Source organism: Bos taurus, chromosome 15 (genome assembly GCF_002263795.3).
Source record: "Bos taurus isolate L1 Dominette 01449 registration number 42190680 breed Hereford chromosome 15, ARS-UCD2.0, whole genome shotgun sequence".
Lineage (NCBI taxonomy): Eukaryota > Metazoa > Chordata > Mammalia > Artiodactyla > Bovidae > Bos > Bos taurus.
Window position 1 is genome coordinate 33,464,437 of NC_037342.1, and position 22,280 is coordinate 33,486,716.

The 22,280-nt window shown below is 41.1% G+C and overlaps 1 protein-coding gene across 2 annotated transcripts in view; it reads left to right on the plus strand.

Annotated features, from left to right (window-relative positions):
* The window catches only part of CRTAM (cytotoxic and regulatory T cell molecule), a 28,842-nt gene extending 7,147 nt beyond the window's left edge, over window positions 1-21,695 (plus strand). The window contains exons 2-10 of one of the 2 annotated variants that reach the window (XM_005216063.5): window positions 505-648; window positions 3,720-3,872; window positions 5,594-5,737; window positions 7,161-7,322; window positions 10,319-10,399; window positions 13,191-13,268; window positions 15,673-15,819; window positions 17,895-17,981; window positions 20,606-21,695. In XM_005216063.5, coding sequence (XP_005216120.1) covers window positions 525-648; window positions 3,720-3,872; window positions 5,594-5,737; window positions 7,161-7,322; window positions 10,319-10,399; window positions 13,191-13,268; window positions 15,673-15,819; window positions 17,895-17,981; window positions 20,606-20,736 — 1,107 coding nt within the window. In that variant the 5' untranslated portion in view covers window positions 505-524 and the 3' untranslated portion in view covers window positions 20,737-21,695. 2 annotated transcript variants of the gene reach the window in all.
* The last annotated feature ends 585 nt before the right edge of the window (window positions 21,696-22,280 follow it).

The window sequence follows — 22,280 nt, forward strand, 5'->3', positions numbered from 1 at the left end:
ATCTAATGCCTGATGATCTGAGGGGGAGCTGATGTAATAATAATGGAGTGCACAATACTATAATGCACTTGAATCATCCCGAAACCATTGCCCCCTCCTCCATGGAAGAGTTATCTTCCACAAAACCAGCCCCTGGTGCCAAAAAGGTTGGGAACTGGTGCTTTAGAGCGTTAGTTTGAAAGCTGAGTTTAATATCAGTAACATGGAAGATACAATTCCCAGCATATGGCAAGGCAAGTGCCTCATAGACGCTGTTCAACTTTCCTTTCATCAAAACCCACCCCTTCACTTATGCTCCTTCAAGAGACATCTTGATTGCTCTAGCACACTGCTTCCCTCCTCTCCTTGCAGTTTTTGGTGTTGACTTTGGCTTCTGTTTCTGTAACAAATGTATACAAATGATCAAACGATGAACAAGGTTGCCTCAAGTCTAAGCCCCTGTCTCAATTCAGGTGTAGTGTGGCCCATGCCTGTCTGACGGTCCCCAATTCTCTTCCTCCACAGAGGCCTTTCGGACCAACCACATGGAAACTGTCCCCATAGAGGAAGGCCAGACGCTCACTCTAAACTGTACCGTTTCTCAGGAGACCACCTCTCTGCAGTGGCTGGCCCCCTCGGGCTTCACCATTTTCTTCAATGAACAACCTGGTAAGTGAAGAAGAAAGAAACCCCCGCCAGACCTCAACCTGACGGATTTTCCAGACAGACAGGCTGGTGGGCCAGAAAGTCAGCATGAGTCACCCCAATGGTGGGCTTGGCCCCACCTACTGTGACATGTAAATCGCACCCAGAAGCCTGTGTTTTACACACGGCTGCTTTTTTTCTGGCAGGAAGTCTGAAATGGAAACCCCACCAGCATGGTTGGTAAAGGGGGCTCAAATGACAAAGCCCGTTTCCGCCATCCCACCTCACCCCCAGGTCACTTTTTGACTCTCAGCGACCATGAAACCACCAACAGCACAAGGACAGACGGCAGCAGACAGACAGGTGGGGGCCCATGGTCCTCGTCAGCCAACACGTCACCCTGCTTCTCCAGCCAGGGGCTCTGCTTTCCACCTGAGCAACCCAGAGTCGCACATCAAAGCCCACCCCAAAACGGCTCCCCTTCTCCCAACGGTCTTAGCAAAAACTCAGGATCACTGAGCAAGAGGAATTGGTGGCACATTTTTCTCTGAAAAGGACAGTAGCCTTCCTCTCTCACAAACACACACTGAGTCCTAGATGCCTAAGATGGGAGGGAACTCTCTTTTCCTCCAATTTTATTATGATATAACTGACATATAACATTGTATTGGTTTAATGTGTACCATATAATCTTTTGATATATGTATATATTGGAAAGCTACCAGCTTCCCTGGTAGCTCAGAGGTTAAAGCATCTGCCTGCAATGCGGGAGACCAGGGTTCGATTCCTGAGTTGGGAAGATCCCCTGGAGAAGGAAATGGCACCCCACTCCAGTACTCTTGCCTAGAAAATCCCATGGAGGGAGGAGCCTGGTAGGCTACAGTCCATGGGGCCTCAAAGAGTCGGACACGACTGAGCGATTTCACTTACTTTCATATATTGGAAAATAATACCACAATAAGTTTAGTTAATATCTGTCACCTCATGTGGTCACAGGTTTTTTTTTTTTTCCCTTGTGGGAAGGGATTTTTAAAAATCTATTTAGTTCATCTCTTTGGGAAGTATTTTATGAAACCCTTCCTTTATAATGAGACTATTTTTTTTAAACTCTGGATTTTTTTTAAGTTTTTTTTTTTTTTTTAATGTGGGCTCTTTTTAAAGTCTTTATTGAATTTGTTACAATATTGCTTCCGTTTTTATGATTTGGATTTTTGACACCAAGGCATATAGGATTTTAGCTCCCTGACCAGGGATCGAATATTGTATCCTCTGCATTGGAGGGCAAAATCTTAACCACTGGACCACCAGGGATGTCCTGATAATGAGACCATTCTATATCTCCATTTAATACTTCTAACTACCAAATTCTTGGAAAAGTATCCAACACAGAAAATTTCATTCTGCTTTGTAAAAGCAGACCCTCTAGAAAAACTTGATGTGCTTTAGAAAATATGATTAAATATTGATAGGTTCACTGTAAAATAACTAAATATATTATTTTAAGCTAAACCAACTAGATTCCAATAGAATAAGTACATATTAATCACTAAAAGTTCTGAGAAGAAACCTTTAAGGAGAGAGAATTCTGTTAAATAACGCTTTCTGTTGCTTTGTTTTGGTTAAACTGGGCTTCCCTGGTGGCTTCCTTCCCAGTGGTAAAGGATCCATTTGCCAATGCAAGAGATGCAGGTTCAATCCCTGGGTTAGGAAGATCCCCTGGAGAAAGCTATAGCAACCCACTCCAGTATTCTTGCCTGGGAAATTCTACAGACAGAGGAGCCTGGCGGGCTATAGTCCATGCGGTCACAAAGAGTCAGACACAACCGAGCAACCAAACAACAACAATAATACTGGGAGATGGACATTCTCAAATGCCTGATCTAGTGTGATGGTTCTCCCTCAAGGGTATTTTTTTGCCCTCCACGGGATATTTGGCAATGTGATAGTTTTGGTTGTTAGAACTGAGGAAAGGCATGGGGATCTGGACTCTAGTGAGAGAGGCCAGAGATGCTGCTAAACATGCATAATGCAGAGTGTAGCCCCCCGTACTCTCACCCAATAGAGAATTATGGACTCAAATGTCAGTAGTGCTGAGGCTGAGAACACCTGGATTCCAGCTCAGGTAACATCAGTGTCCCAGGACACCATAACCATTATTTCAGATGAGAAACAACCTTCCTTGGTCAGCCAATTGAGGTTTAACTATTTTAGGCTTGTTCACATTATAAATCTTAACATTAGAAAAAAAGAAACAAAGAAAACCACTCATTTCAGGAGCCTCTGATTCGCTAAGGGACCTTTGACTTGAGATGGAAATCCCAGATCAAGACAGAATCAAAAAGAATACTTGCTGTTGGCTAGAAGTTTCTGGAACTGTGGGAGATTTTATGTTCTTGTGGGGGTTTTTTTTGTTTTGTTTTATTGTTGCTTTTGTTTATTTTTACCATTCCCTAAACATTAGAAAGTACTACATACTCTTTGGGAAACTTTAAATAATAATGAACTTTTCTTCTAAACATATCTTGGTTATTCATTGTCATATGAAATTGTAAGAACAGTAGATTTTACAGCTTTGTCATCAAATCAGTTTGACAACTATTTTTGTTCCGATCTTATTCATGTGACTATAAAATTTAAATAGTGATAATTATGGATAGCTTTCCAATAGTGTTTTAAAATTTAATTGGAGTATAATTGCATCACAATGCTGTGTATGACAAGACAGAGAATTAGATTTCTAAGACAAATTACACTGGGGCATTTACATAATGTAAAAAAAAATTATTTAAGATCCTCCTACCACCTGAAGCCTTTGCCAGCCCAGAGTTCATAACTTCCTACCAGCATAAATAAAACAAGCTGCTTATTTCACAGATCCTAGTATTAAAATACTTTATTTCCTAAACCAGCTTCGAACTATTGAGAGGTCTCCAGCTGGTAACACTAGAATTTGGAAGGCAGCTCAGTTAAAGATGCGACATCCATCCCCTTAAAGTGTGATCATCAAAAGCCATTCCAGTGAAAAATCCATCCACTGAGAGTCTGCATTCATCTGATACCTCTCCTTATAACAGCTCTTGTTCCCTCTTGTGCAGCTTTAAAAAGTTCCAAATACCAGCTTCTTCATCACTCCTCCGATCAGCTCTCCATCAGCGTGCTGAATGTAACACAGCATGATGAAGGCGTGTACAAGTGTCTGCACTATGGCAAGTCCGTGAGAACAAAGGAAGTGAAAGTGATCGTGTTAGGTAGGTGCCTGAAAGCCAGTAAACCCGGCCCGGGAGCGATACACTTAGGAACGGGATATATCATTTTTAAACTCAATATTATAATTAAAATATGTTGCCTGCAGCAAGGCATTTATTTCCTGGCACCTCTGCCATCTTCACTGAGAGAAAACAGAAAGGAGCAATTTGAGTGGCAAGTCCCAGACTAAATGTGAGTTTGTGAAAATCGTCTTGGCATCAACTAAATTTTCTCTGCAGGGAACTAAAAGGAAAGAGAATTCGTACTGGCTGAACTGTGACTCTGTGCCAGGCACTGTACCGGGCTACAAGGAATTAAAGATGAATTAGGCACAATCTGCCTACAAGGAGTTTGCACAGTTGTTCAGGAAGGCAAAACACACACATACATCTAGCGGAAACTTCTGACAGCATATCCTAGGATGGAATATATTCAGATGTAACTCTGCTGGACAATCGGCTCACATCCTCTGCAAAACAAGTTCCGCTCTTCTGGTGGGGGATGGGGTTGGGAGGCTTGGCTAGGAAGTGACAGCAGGAACTTGCTCAGTTCTGCAGAGGGTCCTTTGTGTTCAGTGTTAAGTCTTACTATCTTGACTTTTTGCTTTTTTGTAGCAGAACAGATCAATTTAAAACACTGCCTTTTATTGATCTCTAAATACCATAATTCTACATATCACACAAGGAATTCCTAAGACTCCTCTTCTTGCATTAGTTGAGTGTGGTACCTGCCATAAAGCAAAGGCACCGTGATAAAGTCTCTGGGAAGGAGTGGCTCCCTAGGGGTTCTGAGAAGCAGTGCGACTCAACTTTGGGGTCAGCTTTCCCTCATGTTGCTGGTCATCCTCAACATCACTCTGGGTCAGGCCAAGTCTGTGCTCTACTGGGGCTCTCATAACACCCCTTGCCTACCTCTGTCATTGCATCTGACACGTGATCTTTCAGTGAGCAGTTTAGGGGGCTGCTTCTATCACCATGCTCCTCTTTGAGGGGCCTCATCTTTCCCACATTTGTATTGCCAGCATCTGGTACATACTTGGAACTGACTTCATAATGTCTTAATGGCAGACGGATGAGTAAATAGATGCTAAAGGGTCCCATTCTGTACCCCACAGTGTGAGGTAGAACAGAGAAGAAGATATAAGCCTATCTGAAAAAACTTTCCTAGACAGAAGTAAAAAAGAAATCGGGCTGATGGGCCCTTTAGAGAAATGCCTCTTTGACGGGAGGAGAGGACAGAAGTAACTTATACTGACGTGAGTCCTAGACTCATGAAAGTTTAAAGCTCAAACAGCCAACCCATAAACCAACTCCTTCACGTCTCAGGCAAGGAAACTGATACACCAAGAGGTTGTGGGACTTACCCAAGTTCTTACAAATAGTTGGTGACAGAGATGGGGCCAGAATTCCAGCTTCTATTCCTCACCTCGTGTTCTACCACTCAAATACACTCATCTATAAAATTTAAGAATTACTGTTATAACATAGTCTACTTGGGAATTTCCAGAGACTAATCACACACCAGGTGACAAATATTCTGATGACAGCCAGAGTAGCTTTACAAGTACATAAAAGCCCCTTTACATTCTGAGAAAGGTCAAGTGAAAAAATATGCCATTATTTAGACCACCCCCTACAACGATCCCTACAGATTATTAGGCTCTGTGCTTTGCTGAGATATGTAGACCAGCTAATTAAGCAGAGAAAAATCAATTTTCTTCTAGCAACTCCTGTCACGCCAACCCTGCAAGTTTCAGTTATCAAGACGCACAATGGAGAAGAACACGTCATACTGAAATGCTCCACCGTGAGAAGCAAGCCCCCTCCACGGATAACCTGGCTCTTAGGGAATGGCATGGAGCTCTATGGTAAGAGAAGAAACCATTCTCTTTTCTCCTTTGTTTTCCTTCCTATTTATATTTTTAAGGAATTTTTAAATGTTCTGGCACCCTCTGGTGGCAGAAAGTGCCAGAAAACCCCACTCAATATCTCATCCATCCTTTTCCAGACAAATTATCCTTATTAACCAATCGATACAATGCCTTATTCTTGAAAGCCTCAACACAAATAACATGGTTACATGCTTTTGTTTAAAACAAGGTAGAAACCGAAAATGGTACATGTATTAAATATTATGGTTTCATAGACTCAATGGACATGAGTTTGAGCAAACTCTGGGAGATAGTGAAGGACAGGGAAGCTTGGCGTGCTGCAGTCCATGGGGTCACAGAGTCAGACACGACTGAGTGACTGAAAAACAACAACAAAGGCTTTGTAAAATTTCATTTTATGAGGGGTGGGAGAGGATAAGATGGCTGGATAGCATCACTGATTCAATGGACATGAATGTGGGCAAACTCTGGAAGATAGTGAGAGACAAGGAGGACTGGCATGCTGCAGTCCACAGGGTTGCAAAGAGTCAGATACAACTCAGTGACTCAACAACAACAAAAAAATTTCATAAAAGACATAATATAGCTATTACCTGTACCTCTGAGCATAAACTTTGTATCAGACACAGAATTGAAAATATGTTTAGGACTTCCCTGGTGGTTCAGTGGCTAAGACTCCATGCTCCTAATGCAGGGGGTCAGGGTTCAATCCCTAATCAGAGAACTAGATCCCACACGCTGCAACTAAACACCCTGCATGACTCAACTAAAGACCCCACATGCCAGAACCAAGACCTGGCACAGCCAAATAAATAAATGCATTTCCAAAAATACATATTTAACATAATACATGCAATTGGAACAGATAAGATCTTGCTTGAACAATGGAGTATCATGTCATACTCCCTATGGCAGATAAAACTATTTTGATAACAGCAACAAGAACCTAAGCTTTGAGCCTTTTAACTGAAGCAGGAAAACCAACTGTCATGCTTGGGAACTGATTCCAGTTTGTTTACATTTCAACATACATTTCATTCAATTGATGTAAATATAGGTTCAGTCCACTGCCAATTCTAGACCTTTCTTTAATCTGCCTTATTCATTCAACCTGAGTAAGGGCTTGGCTCTTTGTGTTCCACAACATTAGGCTGTCTTGTGTAACCATGATAAGCTTTGGATTTTTTTTTTCCAGTAGTGCAGAGTTTATAGGAAATTATCCACTCTTGTTCATCTGCTTCTCTTTGGGAATGGGGCCAAGCACATCCCAGGTGGCTGAGGGAAATTAGAGTGAGGTTAGAAGTCTAATGTTTGCCAAGATGTCAAGGCCGTTGGTTTCTCAGAGAACCATGCCACCCAACCGTCACGACCTCACACACCACTTTAAATTGCTTCACAGGTGAAATCCACCATGAATATGAAACTGATGGGAAGAAGTGTAATAGCACCAGCACACTGACAGTCCACGCATATGGCAAAAACTCAACAGCAAGTTGCATTATCCGACACAGAGGCCTGCAAGGAAGAAAACTGGTAGCACCTTTTCGGTTTGAAGATTTGGGTAAGAACCACCAATGGCTGTCTTTGATTATCTTAAATTTACCTTATATCACACTAAAAACAAGATGAAATGGAGTAGGAAAAGTCCTTCAGAGCGAGCTCACTGTCAACAAAGCTTTTTTAAATAACAACTTTCGTTCATGATTGAAATTTCTCCAGCTGGGCGACAGAGTTACTGTTCCAACACTGAGAAGAATCCCAGTTGTGTAGAGAGCCTAACAGAGTGCCGTATGCAAGCAGAGTCATGCTTGTTTTTTGATCATGACAGCTGGCATAACTTGACCTAAAATAGTTTTATTGCAGTCAGGTTTTTGGAGAGACCAGGTGAAGCTTACTACACCCCTGTACTTAACCCCTAAGGGGATAAAACTAACTGAAATAAATCTAAACTTGTCAATATCATTGTATGTTAACAATCATGTACCCACATTAAGTCATGACTATGCTTTAGATTTGTTTTATTGTAACTGTTTTAGAGAGCATAGTCTACCCATGTTAATATTCTGAGCAGGGGCTTCCCTGGTGGCCCATTGGTTAAGAGTTCGGCTTCCGACACAGGGTATGCAGGTTCAATCCCTGGTCGGGGAGATAAGATCCCACACGCCTCACAGTCAGAAAATCCAAACATAAAACAATCAGTATTGTAACAAATTAAATAAAGACTTTAAAAAATGATCCACATCAAAAAAAACCTTTAAAAAAATATTTTGAGCAGAACACCAAAAATTAAGAATAATAAAAATGAAAAGAAATCAAACATTAAACGTGAAGAGGAGTTGCCTCCATTTTCAGAATCTCTGTTCCCTGATCCCATCACCAAAGGTTTAAGAATTAATTTAAAAAGTATATAAAACATTTTGAGCCAAGAAGTAGCCTCTGAGAAGTAGCAGGCATCACACATCTATCATTCACAGGACTCCAACCTTCATTACTTTATAAGGTACTTCTCAGTGTGACTCTGGAAAAGGGCATGGCAACCCACTCCCGTGCTCTTGTCTGAAGAATCCCGTGGACAGAGGAGCCTGGCAGGCTCGTCCATGGGGTCGCAAAGAGTAGGACCGAGTGAGCACTCTCGGTGTGAAAGAGGTTCCTGAAGGATAAGCATTCCCTCACCCTAGCGAAAGAGGAAGCTGCTGGATGACCATGAGTTTGTTGAAAAAGCTCTGTATCGAATGAAATAACTGATGAGGAAAGGTACTTGTGAACAGGAACCTCACTGTGAGAAAACTATCCTGCTGCTCTGTGGGGGCTGACGCTGTGGTTAAAAACTCCCCACTCACTACCCTGTGTTCTCCGCCGGTCACTTTCTCATCAAACCAAAAGTAGGTCTTGAGGAAGCTGGGTTTAGAAGAATCACGGGCCCCCAGATTGGGCGGACCTGTAATCTGACGTAAATATTCTTTCCTCTCTGTCATTCATCCCCCTCCTCACCCTCCACCCCCAGCCACCCCCAGCCATGGAAGGGAGCCTAGGGCACATGGGGAGGCAGGAAGGTCACCAAAGAGTAAATGAGGCTTTTTTTTTTTTTCACCTAAATGGCTCTGAAAGATGTTCAGATTTTAAATAAAAGAACCAACAATATCAATAAATATATATTTTAGTTTTCAGCAATTGTTCAAACCATCTACCAAAATTACTGCTGAAGGAGAGATCACAGTTTCTCCTCCTGGATGGCCATAGTTCTATACATACACAGTGTGTGTGTGTATATATATATATATGTATGTATATACACACATACACAGACTATTGAATATATAGTGCACAATTGTATATATACACTATGGCATATACACTCAATATATACAATGTGTATAGAATATAGTATATGTAATATATATATAACCTATTTTGTACATAATTATGTAATTATATGAACTCATATAGTATACATTATTCTAGATCTTAATCATTTTTGATAAATTTTATCCTCTGTGTCCCCAGCAGTTGCACATCATCCTTATCTTGTAATCTGCTTCCAGCTCTTCTATTTGACTTGGCTTCGAGCTTTTCACTCCAGGCAACTTCTCCTCTCTTCAATTTTCTCTGGTCTCTTTGTGGCCACAGAGCTCATTTTAGCCTTATGATCTGTTTTACTATTTCTCCAGTGTCTCCTTAGTGGTTCTTTTCTCAGAGCCCTTGGCATGTGATTCAAGCATTTTTATAGTTTTAAATTTTTAGTGTTTGATTAAGAAAATAATTTACAAAGCCACAGAAAAATCCTTTGATTAAATGAAAGACTGAAAAACACTCACAGATTCCATAAAGATATTACAGATCAGTATCAATATTGGTAAATTAACAGGCATTGTTTTTATAAGCTCCCTGGTTGCAGGCCTGTTCGTTGACTGATCAAACCTATGCTAAATTGAACTTCTAGATCCATTCCTAAGCATTGATTTTATAGTCTACAATAGCATTTAGTAAGCCTCTTAATGAATAGTCAGGTTTTGGGCTACACATGTCATACAAATGAAATCATTTATTCTCACCAAAAAACTCCAAAAGGTGAATGTATTAGTATCTCCATTTTACAGGTAAGGGAAAGCCTTGCATATGAGAGATTGGGGACCTGGTCCAAACTTAATCAGCGGCAGGAATTGGATCAGCATTGGAATTCAGCCCATTCTGACACTGACTCCAAAGCCACCTAATAAATAGGCAGGTAGATATGCGATTAAGTGGATAGACAGATTGATAAGTATTAATAGGGAGATACAGATAGAGGTGAACAGTCTGCCCACCACTGCCCAGTGCACCGCTCCATGGAGGTCCAGCCTGCTACGCTTCTAAGCCAGGCAGTTTAGCAGATGGACAATCAGCGGGATGTAGATTCCAAGACCAGCACAAGGGCTGCAGAACACCTAATTCTGAGGTTTCCGCAGAACCCCAACGAGCAGGCAGCAGCCAAGCATATTCTCCAGCCTGCTGTACTGAGCACAATGTGGGTAAAATTGCTCTCTGTAGTTGCGGAATTCTGTTTTTCCCCTTTCCTAGTTACTGATCAAGAGACAACGTCAGCTGCCCTGGAGACAAGCTCTCTATCCTCTCAAGACCCTCAGCAGCCCAATAGCACTGGTAAGTATCAAAAACATTAAAACTTAAAAAAAAAAATCATGATTCTCTGGGAAGGTCACTTTTCCCATTCTAAGTTTCAAGAACGTTTTTTTCTTTTATTTTGTAATAAGACCATAGAAGGCTCCTTCCAACTGGCTCCAGCTTTATGGTGACCAGGAGAAGCACCATATTCAGAGAGTTCAGTTAGTGGGAGGGGCTTCAGAGTAACTAACACCTTGTAAGTTCTCTTTCTCTCTCTCTCACACACACATGCATGCACATACAACTGTGACACCTGAATTCCTCTGTGGTAAAAGGCAGGGTTGAATTCATTTATAGGAGACTCATTTCTTTGTTCTTCCATCTAGAACAGACCAAACACAAAATAAAGACTTGATAACAGCAAAGTGCAAAATGCAGGATCTGCAGTTTTGCTGTTGTCATTGAATAACAAAATCACCTTTGAAGGCTCATGAGTTACTTGGTTGTCAAGAACTCAGATAGTTTTGTTTTTATAATTTTACGTATTTATTTTGGTTGTGCTGGGTCTTAGTTGCTGCACACAGGCTTCCTCTAGTTGCAGTTAGTGGGGGCTACTCTCCCGTAGCTGTGCACGGGCTTCTCACTGCGGTGGCTTCTCTTGCTGCAGAGCACAGACTCTAGGGCACTTGGGGCTTCAGTAGTTGGGGCATGTGGGCTCTGCAGGTGCAGTTCCCGGGCTCTAGAGCCGGGGCTCAGTAGCTGTGGTGCACAGACTTAGTTGCTCCATGGCATGTGGGATCTTCCTGGATCAGGGATCGAACCCATGTCCCCTGCACTGGCAAGTGGATTCTTAACCACTGAGCCACCAGGGAAACTCCTGTTTTGTTTCTTCAACTTACCATATGCATTTTATTTTTTTAATTTCCTTTTCTTTCATTAGTGAGGTTTATAAAAAAAAAAAACCACACACACAGAAGCAAAAATGTGTATTTTTCAACCTTACTGTACATACCTCCAAAGTATAGAAATGTAACATTCTGAGTGCTAAAATATATTTAAGAACTCAGTTTCTGATGACAGGATTAAACTATAAATGAAGGAGAATTTAGAAAACCTGGATTATAATCCCAGCTTGGTTAGACAGTGAATCACTAGATGATTAACTCTGGGCAATGATCACATATTTAACTTATCTTTGTATTTTACCTAGCTTGGTATCTGCCAATAGCAGGTACTCACAAAATGCAGTATGAATGAATGGATGAATGAATGTGTGCAGGCAGTTGTCATGGTGCTTTGAACAAGACAGTAAGCTTCATTCAGAAAGGCATAAATCCCCACATATACTCTTTCTGTTTCAAATAGAGTCTCTCTAAAATTGTGTGGTGGGAGAAGTGCTTTCATATCACTATCATGTCCATAGTTCTGAGTATCAGATCACATTTTTTAAATGTTTTTATTTTATTTTATTTAACTTTGCAATATTGTATTGGTTTTGCCATATATCAAAATGAATCTGCCACAGGTACACATGTGTTCCCCATCCTGAACCCTCCTTCCTCCCCAATACTTAAAAGTAAATGTTTAGGTTCTTTAAGCACTGATAAATATATATGTACCGTACATACATATATACTTTTTCTGCAGGGCGATGGAAATTGAAAATATTATCAAGTGGAACAGCCACATCCCTTGGTTAAATAATCCAATATTTTTAAACGTGTTTAGAATCTATTTGTCTTTAAATCGGCTTACACCACTACTGAATAACTCAATTTTCTCCTCTGCTTTTTCATATAGAAGATTTAAAGAATATGGTTTCTAAAATTCCTTTCAGCCTTCAATTTCTACGATTTTATTACTGTTAATAATACCCATTTTCAATAGAAGAGGCGGTTTCATTCCCCTCAGGGCCCACATGGTGGCGCTGAGCAATGGGCTACAAACCAAGAATGCAGAGGAGGGAAAAAAACAGGGAAAAGAAACAACAAAATCGGGAAAAAGGATCTCTTATTTTTATAATTTCTCTTACCTCGCAAAATCATCATAGTACACCCTATTTCTAAGGAGGAAGCAGGCATTGGGCTGAATGGCAACTGAGCCAGTTTTCAACATAAAAATCACTGCTTTGTGCATTTCAGGTTGTAGGATTTCTATTCATCAGGCTTAAGGTACCATTCTTCAATATTCAGTCCTGAAGCATCCTAAAATGGTTTCAACTAATAGACCTGGTTCACAGAGGAAATATAATGTTTTAAATTTGGGATTCTGAGTTTTGATATTGGCTCTGCCACCTATCTGCTATAGAACTGAGACAATTAACTTCTTGAAACCTGTTTGCTCGGAGCTATAGTGAGAAGTAATATATACCAAATGGTCAGTTTAAGGTCTGGCACAGAGAAAGTGTTCATTAAACATTCACCTCGCAAAAAAAGGGCTTCCCTCGTGGCTTAGATGGTAAAGAATCTGCCTGCAATGCAGGAGACCTGGGTTCCATCCCTGGGTTGGGAAGATCCCCCGGAGAAGGAAATGGCTATCCATTCCAGTATTCTTACCTGGAAAATCTCATGGACAGAGGAGCCTGGCAGGCTACAGTCCATGGGGTCAAAAAGAACGGGACACAACTGAGTGACTCTTTAAAAAAAAAGTGAACCTGACCATTTGCAACAATTTTTGGAAGAAGTCAGTAGTTCAAAAGTGATATTGTTTTGAATGAGGATCATTCAATTTGGTTTCCAAAGGTGCTTCGGGATGAATATGCGCATATACACCACATAGCACATACACTGTCATATGAATATCTCATGTCTTACTTTCATCTTGGTTGCAGTAATGGAAGATTCTAGTACGTCAGAGATTGACAAGGAAGAGGAAGAACAAACCACTCAAGTCTCTCACTTGGCCACTGGTAAGTGTCCCCCAACACTTATTTACTTAGAACAGACACTTGATGTTTTAACCTCTTAATCAATACATCCAGTAGACTTTTTCAGTCCTTATTATTTTTGACCTTTTTATTGGTTAATCATTCCCTTACCCCTTGACCTGTTCCTTGACGTAGTCATCTCCCTGGCTTCCCTGACTTACTCTGTCTGCTCCTGTTACTTTGCTCGCCACTTTTCCCTGTGTCCATTAGCTCACGTCCCCTCCTCCTCTGACTTCTTCTATGTAGATTTGATTCTACTTTTCCATCCCTGGTTATTGCCTTAATCCTTAAATAGTTTCCCCCTTCCCAAGAGTATTTCTGTTGCCATCAAACAGAAGAGTTACATACCTGCATTTCCAGAACATTCTCCTGAGCAAGAACACCTGTTTCATTCCATTTCCCACATATCTCTGGCTGAATATTTTGCCAGTTCCTCAAACTCAACATGGGTAAAAACTGAACAGCGCCTTTCCCCACAAAATCAACTTGCCCAAAGCATCACACAGCCCAAAACACACACATATATGTGTGTGTATACACTCACACAGACACACATATAAAATCAGTAGGTTCCCAAAGAGTTTTGAGTCTTCTCTTTTGCCCACAAGCACCGCCACCTCCTTGATGCAGGCCCCCATCATGTCCTGCACAAAGTATTGTAACTTCAACTTCTCCTCTTGCTGTGATTTTTCAGTATCCAACTATCAAAACACCTCTTTGCACCCTCTACCCTAGTGATCAGAAAACCGCTATGGCTCACCATTCACAGCACAGAGCCTGAGCCTTCAAGCCTCCAGAGGTGGTCTCTACCACCTCCCTCTGTGGCCCTGTCTCTATGAACTCCTGACCAGAATACACGTTTTTCTCTGATAACTTTCCATCTCATTTTGATGGCCCTGCCCTAACTGCCCCAATGAAAGAAAATCCACATCACTCTTCTCCTTACCCCTCCTTCAAGACCAGCATCCTTGCCGAACGCTTTCCTGACTAGCTCAGGGACCACGCCAGCCTCGGAACCCCTGAACACATTATTATACATAACATATGTGGGTCTAGAATCTGGCACAGTTATCTTACTGCTGTTTGTTTGTTTTTTTAATTGAAGGATAATTGCTTTACAATATTGTGTTGGTTTCTGCTATACATCAACATGAATCAGCCATAGGTATACAAAAGTCCCCTCCCCCTTGAACCTCCCTCCCACCTCCCACCACATCCCATACCTCTAGGTTGTCACATGGCCCCGGTTTGAGTGCCCTGAGTCATACAGCAAATTCCCACTGGCTATCTATTTTACATATGGGAATGTATATGTTTCCACTCTACTCTCTCCATTCGTCCCACCCTCTCCACGCCCCCCTCACCGTGTCCATAGGTCTTTTCTCTATGTCTGCATCTCCACTGCCGCCCTGAAAACAGGATCATCAGTACCATCCTTCTAGATTCCACATATATGCGTGAATACATGACATTTGTTTTTCTCTTTCTGACTCACTTCACTCAGTATAATAGGCTCTAGGTTTATCCACCTCATTAGCACTGATACAATGTGTTCCTTTTTATGGCTGAGTAATATTCCACTATATATATATATATGTATCACAATTTCTTTATCCATTCATCTCTCGATGGACATCTAGGTTGCTTCCATGTCCTAGCTATTGTAAATAATGCTGCAGTGAACACAGTGTCTTTTTCTATAATGGTTTTCTCAGGACTGCTGTTTGTTTTTATTAACTTGTTTATTTATATATAGAGAGAACTACTCCCTAAATCATAGGATTGTGCCTTAGCAGCTCCAAGCACAATTTTCTCTGAGTAGTTGCACTCCTTAATGGCATGTTGGTTGAGATGAAGGGGACCGTGAATGACATTCTGCAAATGTAGAGCCCCCAAAATAAGAGTACTAGAAAGATCTTTAAGAGCTCACCTGGTTTATCTCCAGATGCCTTCATGGAGGACCACATTTAACCTAGCCAAGATTAATGAAAACTCATTTTATTTCAGTTTTTTTCAAACTCCTTAGTAACTTTTCTTGCTACTTAACTACACTTTGCTAAAAACTCCATTCCTTACAGCTAATTTGAACCCTCTGACTATACTTCAATATCCTCACGTTTCCTCTAGAAATGAAAAATAACTAGCCCAATATCTATGTAACTTAAAAACCTTTTTCAAATCATCCCATGAAATTGCTTTGTTTATATTCCTGTTTGCTTATTTTCAGAGAACAAATAACGTGACTCTCTTTACCTTCAGGGTAAAGCTCTCCCTCATCTTTTCCTCTCAGCTATTATCTTTCATTATATTTTGCAAATACCGTATATATTCCTCAGTGATCAAAAATCCCCTCAGCCTGTTTAAAGCCCTTGCATTTTCCCTGCAGAAGCAAATCGGCTGTATGGGGGACTGACGAAGAAGAACAGCGGTGTCCTGCTGCTGACCCTCGTGTCCTTCCTCATCTTCATACTGTTCATCATTGTCCAGCTCTTCATCATGAAACTCCGGAAAGCACATGTGATATGGAAGAAAGGTGAGTGGGCAGAGAGCCTTACAGAGGCTCCAAGATGCTGAAGCCTCTGGCCAGCCCAAAGGGAAATTCTGTCAATTAAAGCTCTTCCATTCAATGCTATACCATCTGTCTGAGCAGGATGTGAATTTCCAGGGATTATAGTCAAAGAATGCATGACCAAGAGAAACTAGAGTAGCTCTAGGAAATGGCATTAAATTGTGGAGGCTTCTATTCACAAAAGGGTACCAAATAGAGAGCATATTCATCCATTCATTCAATAAGCATTCACTGAATACCCACCATATGCCAGGCACTCTTCCAGGCACTGAGAACACATCTGCCAACAAGGCAGACCAAATCCCTGTCCTCAAGGAGTTCCTATTCTAGGACTGTTGACCAGTCAAGGGTTGAATATAATAGACTGTTTGTGGGCCCATTCTTAGTCTGTAAGAATGCACTCAGCTTCTGTCAACCATATGTTTGTAATTTTTCCTAAGCATTCTGATTTAAAAGTTATCATTGGAAACAAAAACAAAATTATTTAGCTAGCATAGAAAATACCTATTAAAATATGTATACTCAACATCAGAGACAGAAGGGACCTTAGAAGTTATCCAGAATAACTATCTGCTCTGTTCGTTGCACAAATGCGTGCCAAGATTAAATTCCTGCTTTAATTCTGAGTGGTTATTTAGACCTGGACTGTTCAATACAGTAGCCATAATACAGCTAGTCAGCACACGAACTGTGGCTAGGCACCCTTGAGAGGTGCTGTAAGGATTTGTATTTGACTTTAATATGCTGGACACATCCACTTTTGAAGACTCAGTTCACACACATACACGAGAATATGTCTAATAACAATACATTGAATCTACTAGTTAAATAAAAACATATCAATTTCACCTGCTTCCTTTTACTTTTTGAAATGGCAACTAGAAAACTGTAAATTATACACGTGACTTGCATGATGGTGCTCTTGAACACTGCTGATTTAGCCATATATGTCTCATACACCTCCAATGACAGAGAACGCATTACGTTCTATGGCAAAATACTATTAATACATCTTTGAATGGCTCTGACCCTTTTACTGTTGCTTCTCATGTGGCACATTTATATGATGGACTATTACTCAGCCATTAAAAGCAATGAAATAATGCCATTTGCAGCAACACGGACAGACCTAGAGATTGTGGAACTGAGTGAAGTCAGACAGAGAAGAAGAGGGAATAAGTGCACACCATTACAGTGAAGCACTTAATATGACATCCCTTGTATGTGGAATCTAAAAAGAAATCACAAAATGAACTTACTTACAAAACAGCAAGAGACTCACAGACTTAGAGAATGAACTTATGGTTGCCAGAGGTTAGGATGTGGGGAAGGGATAGTTAAGGGGGTTTGGATGGACATGTACATACTGCTATGTTTAAAATGGATGACCAGCAAGGACCCACTGTCTAGCACAGGGAACTCTGCTCAATGTTATATGGCAGCCTGGACGGGAGGGGAGTTTGGGGGAGAATGGATACATGTACATATGGCTGAGTGAGTCCCTTCACTGCTCACCTGAAACTATCACAATACTGTTAATCAGCTATATCCCAATACAAAATAAAAAGTTTAAAAAAAATTTAAGTATTGCTTTTCCTAGTTTAATATCTATCATTTGAGATATTCAGATGAACTAACATTTTTACCATAAACAGACCTACATATAGGGTCTGGCTTTCCAGTTGTACCCACACAACAGGCAATCGCCACAGTATTGTTTCAAAACCTCCCACTGATACCTCCCCCACCATGCTTCTTTAAGCGCTACTAGAATTGTTTCTTCCCAAATAGACAGTATTTGACTCTAATATGCTGTCATCTGACTTCCGCAACTTTTATACTGCATGGCACAGTGCCTGTAGGAATCACAGTAAAACTAAAAAATAATTTACTGAACTAATGAGTACATGAGGTACGGGGGAGGAAGTGGTAAGTCTACTATTGCATAAAAACAGGTACGATCTTATTCAAATGTACATTTCTAAATACAGATGTTGCCTGTGGCACCAGAAATCAATAACAATTTTTTCTTCTTGCAGAAAGTGAGATTTCAGAGCACACTCTAGAAAGTTACAGATCGAGGTCAAATAATGAAGAAACATCATCCCAAGAGAGAAATGGCCAAAGTAAGTCAACTATGGGACCTGAGACGTGAAAAATGAGGTTCATTAACTTGTTGCCTTTCATGAGGAGAGGAAAAAATCAAAGTTTGATTTTTAGCACAAGGAAAAGCAAATCACCTGAATCATTTCACAGAACTTAAGGAAATACACCTAAAAAAAACAAAAAGTAGCAGTTCAGCTTGCATAGCTGAACATAAGCCCCTTTGAGAAGCCATCCCTGAGTCCTTGCTGTCACGCACAGGTACATCTTGGACTGAATGCCCCTCCTGTGCACCACAGCATCCTACATACAGCTTTACCAATGAAGAACTTCCCACACCAGGCTGTCATTTTTGGTGTGTTAATCTAGCTACCACAATACACCTCCAGGTGGTGAGCAATTGGGTCTACTCTATGTGTATCCTCAGATCCTAGCATAGGGCTTGTCACATCAGAAGCGGAGAGTCTGGTAAATTTCTATTGAATAAATAAATACAGGGCTTTTGAGGTGGTGCTAGTAGTAAAAACAAACAAAAAAAAAAACCCACCTGCTAATATAGGACAGATGCAGGTTTAACCTCTGGATGGAGAAGATCCTCTGGACAAAGGCATGGCAACCCACTCCAGTATTCTTGCCTGGGAAATCTCATGGACAGAAGAGCCTGGCAAGCTACAGTCCAGGGGGTCGCAAAGAGTCAGACATGACTGAGCTCTCATGCAAATAAATATAAGGCTTAACAAATTTGAGCAGAAATGTTTCACGTCTTTTGGATTACTTTATTGCAGTTCTTCAAGCAAAATATGAAAAGAAAAATCCAAAAGGAGATTCAGTGTGTGTGTGCATGTGTGTGTGTGTACTCTTGACAAAGATAAAGTAGACAGAAGCTAGGAATATAGCACAACAAGAATCTTATACCTTCCAACCACTGTTTCCTCCATGCAAATTAACTTATTCCACCTGCCCAAAGTTGCAAGACAATGCAGTGAGCTTTGCCACTAGTTGCTACTGGTTTTCTTGAGGCTTTATAAGAAGCATTTCTTTTACAACACCTCTCACTTTTTTTTGGTTTTGACCTAGCAAGGTGTGAAATGGAAAGAAAGACTAGCTGTAGTACTAGGAAGACGGGCATAAGTGAGTGGTGTGTGTGAGACCCGGGGTGAGGGACGGAAATGTGGGTCAGCTGCCTACAGGCTGTTACACTGCAACACGTATTTCTATGATGTCAGTATAATGTGTAACTGGAGTTGTTTCCTGTACCCACCCATTCCCCCAGGCAAGGGGAACAGAGCAGCGGGTGTAGCTTTGCTGTTCACCTGAAACTATCACAACACTGAGAATTGGGCATACCCCAATGTATGGGTTCAATTGCTCAGCTGTGTCAACTCTTTGTGACCCCATGGCCTGCAGCCCACCAGGCTCCACTGTCCGTGGGATTTTCCAGGCAAGAATACTGGAGTGGGTTGCCATTTCCTCCTCCAGGGGATCTTTCCCACCCAGGGATGAAACCCGTGTCTCCCATGTCTCCTGCACTGGCCGGCGGGTTCTTTACTACTATACCCCAATACAAAATAAAAATTAAAACAACAACAGTGGGAGTAGAATTGTAACCTTTAGCAGGAAAAGGAAAGCCCTCAGTTCAGCTGCTGAGCAAGCAGCTGCTGCTGCTAAGTCGCTTCAGTCGTGTCCGACTCTGTGTGACCCCATAGACGGCAGCCCACCAGGCTCCCCTGTCCCTGGGATTCTCCAGGCAAGAACACTGGAATGGGTTGCCATTTTCTTCTCCAGTGCATGAAAGTGAAAAGTGAAAGTGAAGTCGCTCAGTCATGCCTGATTCTTAGCGACCCCATGGACTGCAGCCTATCACCTCCTCCGTCCATGGGATTTTCCAGGCAAGAGTACTGGAGAGGGGTGCCATTGCCTTCTCCAGAGCAAGCAGAAGCCCTTGTAATTCACCTTTAAGAAAGTCTAAAATGAGCATCTACATAGAAGAAATTAACACATTATAAATTGACTATTAATATACTTTAATAAAAAATTTTTTAATTAAAAAAATAGAATAAACCTGTGCACTAAGGACTCCCTACCCAGAAAGGTCTGTCCCCTGCCCCAATACATACTCCCTAGGGTGGGAGGATTGCCACAGCTGTGGGAGGTTGCACTGTCTCCTGGGATATGATGCCCCACTTTCATCCTCCTTCCCTCAGCGTCCTCAAATCCAGCATTTCAACTCTATCATTTCTGCTCATTGTCTTCTGGAGACACTTCTAGACTCCGTGTACAGAGATACATGAGCTTTCAGTGGGCTGCGCCAAACCTCTTATTCCCATAAGCCCTTTTACCTTCAGTATGAAATCATGTTAAAGGCAATGTATTTTTTCCAGCAACACATCCGTTATTTGATATCAGAGATGTCTATATATCTTATTTCAGGTTTATGAGCATAATGTTTACATAAGAAGACTTTTTGAAAATTAGGCTATAACAGAGCATTGAAGACCATGTGTACACAGCAGTGAATTTCAGATTTGAGTTTTTTAAGACATTAACATTTGTACCTACAAATACCACAGGCGATCTGCGTGTTTTAAATAAATGGGTGCAACATTGTTCAAACTAAATGTTTGGGTTTTTCATGTTTTTCTTTCAGCTTCCCGCTCTAGGGGCTGCATAAACTACATCACACAGTTGTACTCGGAGGCAAAAACAAAGACGAAGGAAAAGGCACAACCTTCAAAATTGAAAGGAGAGCTGACTCATATACCAGAAAGCATCGTGTAGGGAGCCTTCCAACAGAAAATAGGATTTCAGGGCAGCCTCATCATCACCTCGGTGGAGCAGCCTGTGGGAAGGTGCTTAATTACCGTCACACGAAAAACGTCCTTTGAGTGCAATGCAAGATGGCGTCCTCCAATAGTAAACCACCCCGGGACTCAGAGCAATAAGTGAGGACCAACCCATGGACATAAAGCTTTGTAGTTTAAAAGAAATGAACAGAACTTATTATGCCTGACACTACTTCAGAGCGGGAGGATTCTACTAAAGCGGGAGGATTCTACTAAAGCGGGAGGATTCTACTAAAGCAGGAGGATTCTACTAAAGCGGGAGGAAGCTTTGGGATCAGGGTCAATGTGATCAGCTAACATTCTTACTGGAAAGGAAAACAGGAGATTTTAGATGCTGGGCTCTAGTGGAACTACTTAAAAAAAATTTTTTTTAATTGTTTTTAATCTTTCTTTCTGGTTTCCAAATAAAGATCTTTGGGATGAAAAGGACCCAAAGAAGGTCTCTAGTCCTAGGAGCTGACTTTCAAGACAGACTTTAAGCAGCTGTAACCAGTCCATGCCCTGTCAGGGAGAAGTCATGAATGAGTCAGATGAACATGAAGGTCCCAAAGTTCATACCCTAAGACCTAAGGGTAGTTCAAGGCAGACCCAAAGATTCCGTGTTCTTAGAATTGTCTTGCTAAATCACAATAGTTGGCCTGGAAGACCATATTTTTACCAGGACACTTCATTCCAAAAACATGTACAAAAGAAAATAATGAGTTGAATTTCCTGATGACTGATCTAATAGATGCTTTTCAAAAATTATTTAATAAAGAGCTGACTATGTATTTGTGTTTTTAGTGGTTGTTTCAAGGTGTACTTCCCCCCTTCACTTTTACATATGAAAATGTGTGAAAACATTTATGACATGTCTCATTCTTTGGGTCTGAATAAACTATTTCTAAAATAATACCACCTGCTGTCCCCACCTCTCTCTGCACTGCTCTACCACACATAAAATTTATGAGTTTGTATTTGTTACAGAGGCAAGATCCAGCTGTGATTTTTTTCTTGTGATAATTTTTTTAAAACAATCACAAAATTACTGAAAGGCATAAGGACAGAATGAAGTGCTTTTCCCTCTAATCCAGGGGTGCCCAACCTCTGGGATCTAAAGCCTGGTGATCTGAGCTGATGTAATAATAACAGAAACCAAGTGCCCGATAAATGTAATGAGCGTGAATCATCTCAAAACCATCCCCATCTCCCCGGTCTGTGGAAAGTCTTCCATGAATCCAGTTCCTGGTGCCAAAAAAAAGCGGGGACCGCTGCTCTAAACCATTGTAAGTTGACATGATGACCCTTTAGGCTGGAGTAGGATTCTATCTCATTGCTTACATATAACTTAAGGTAGTGTTTCATGTTTCCTTGTTTCTGTTCATTGGAAAATAGAAGTAAAAAATAAGAAATCTCTATCCTTCTTAGTTTTACCTTTCGGGAATTAAGTCAAAAAGATGCTTATTTTACTTCTTCTCGAATGACTCAAGAAAAACCAAA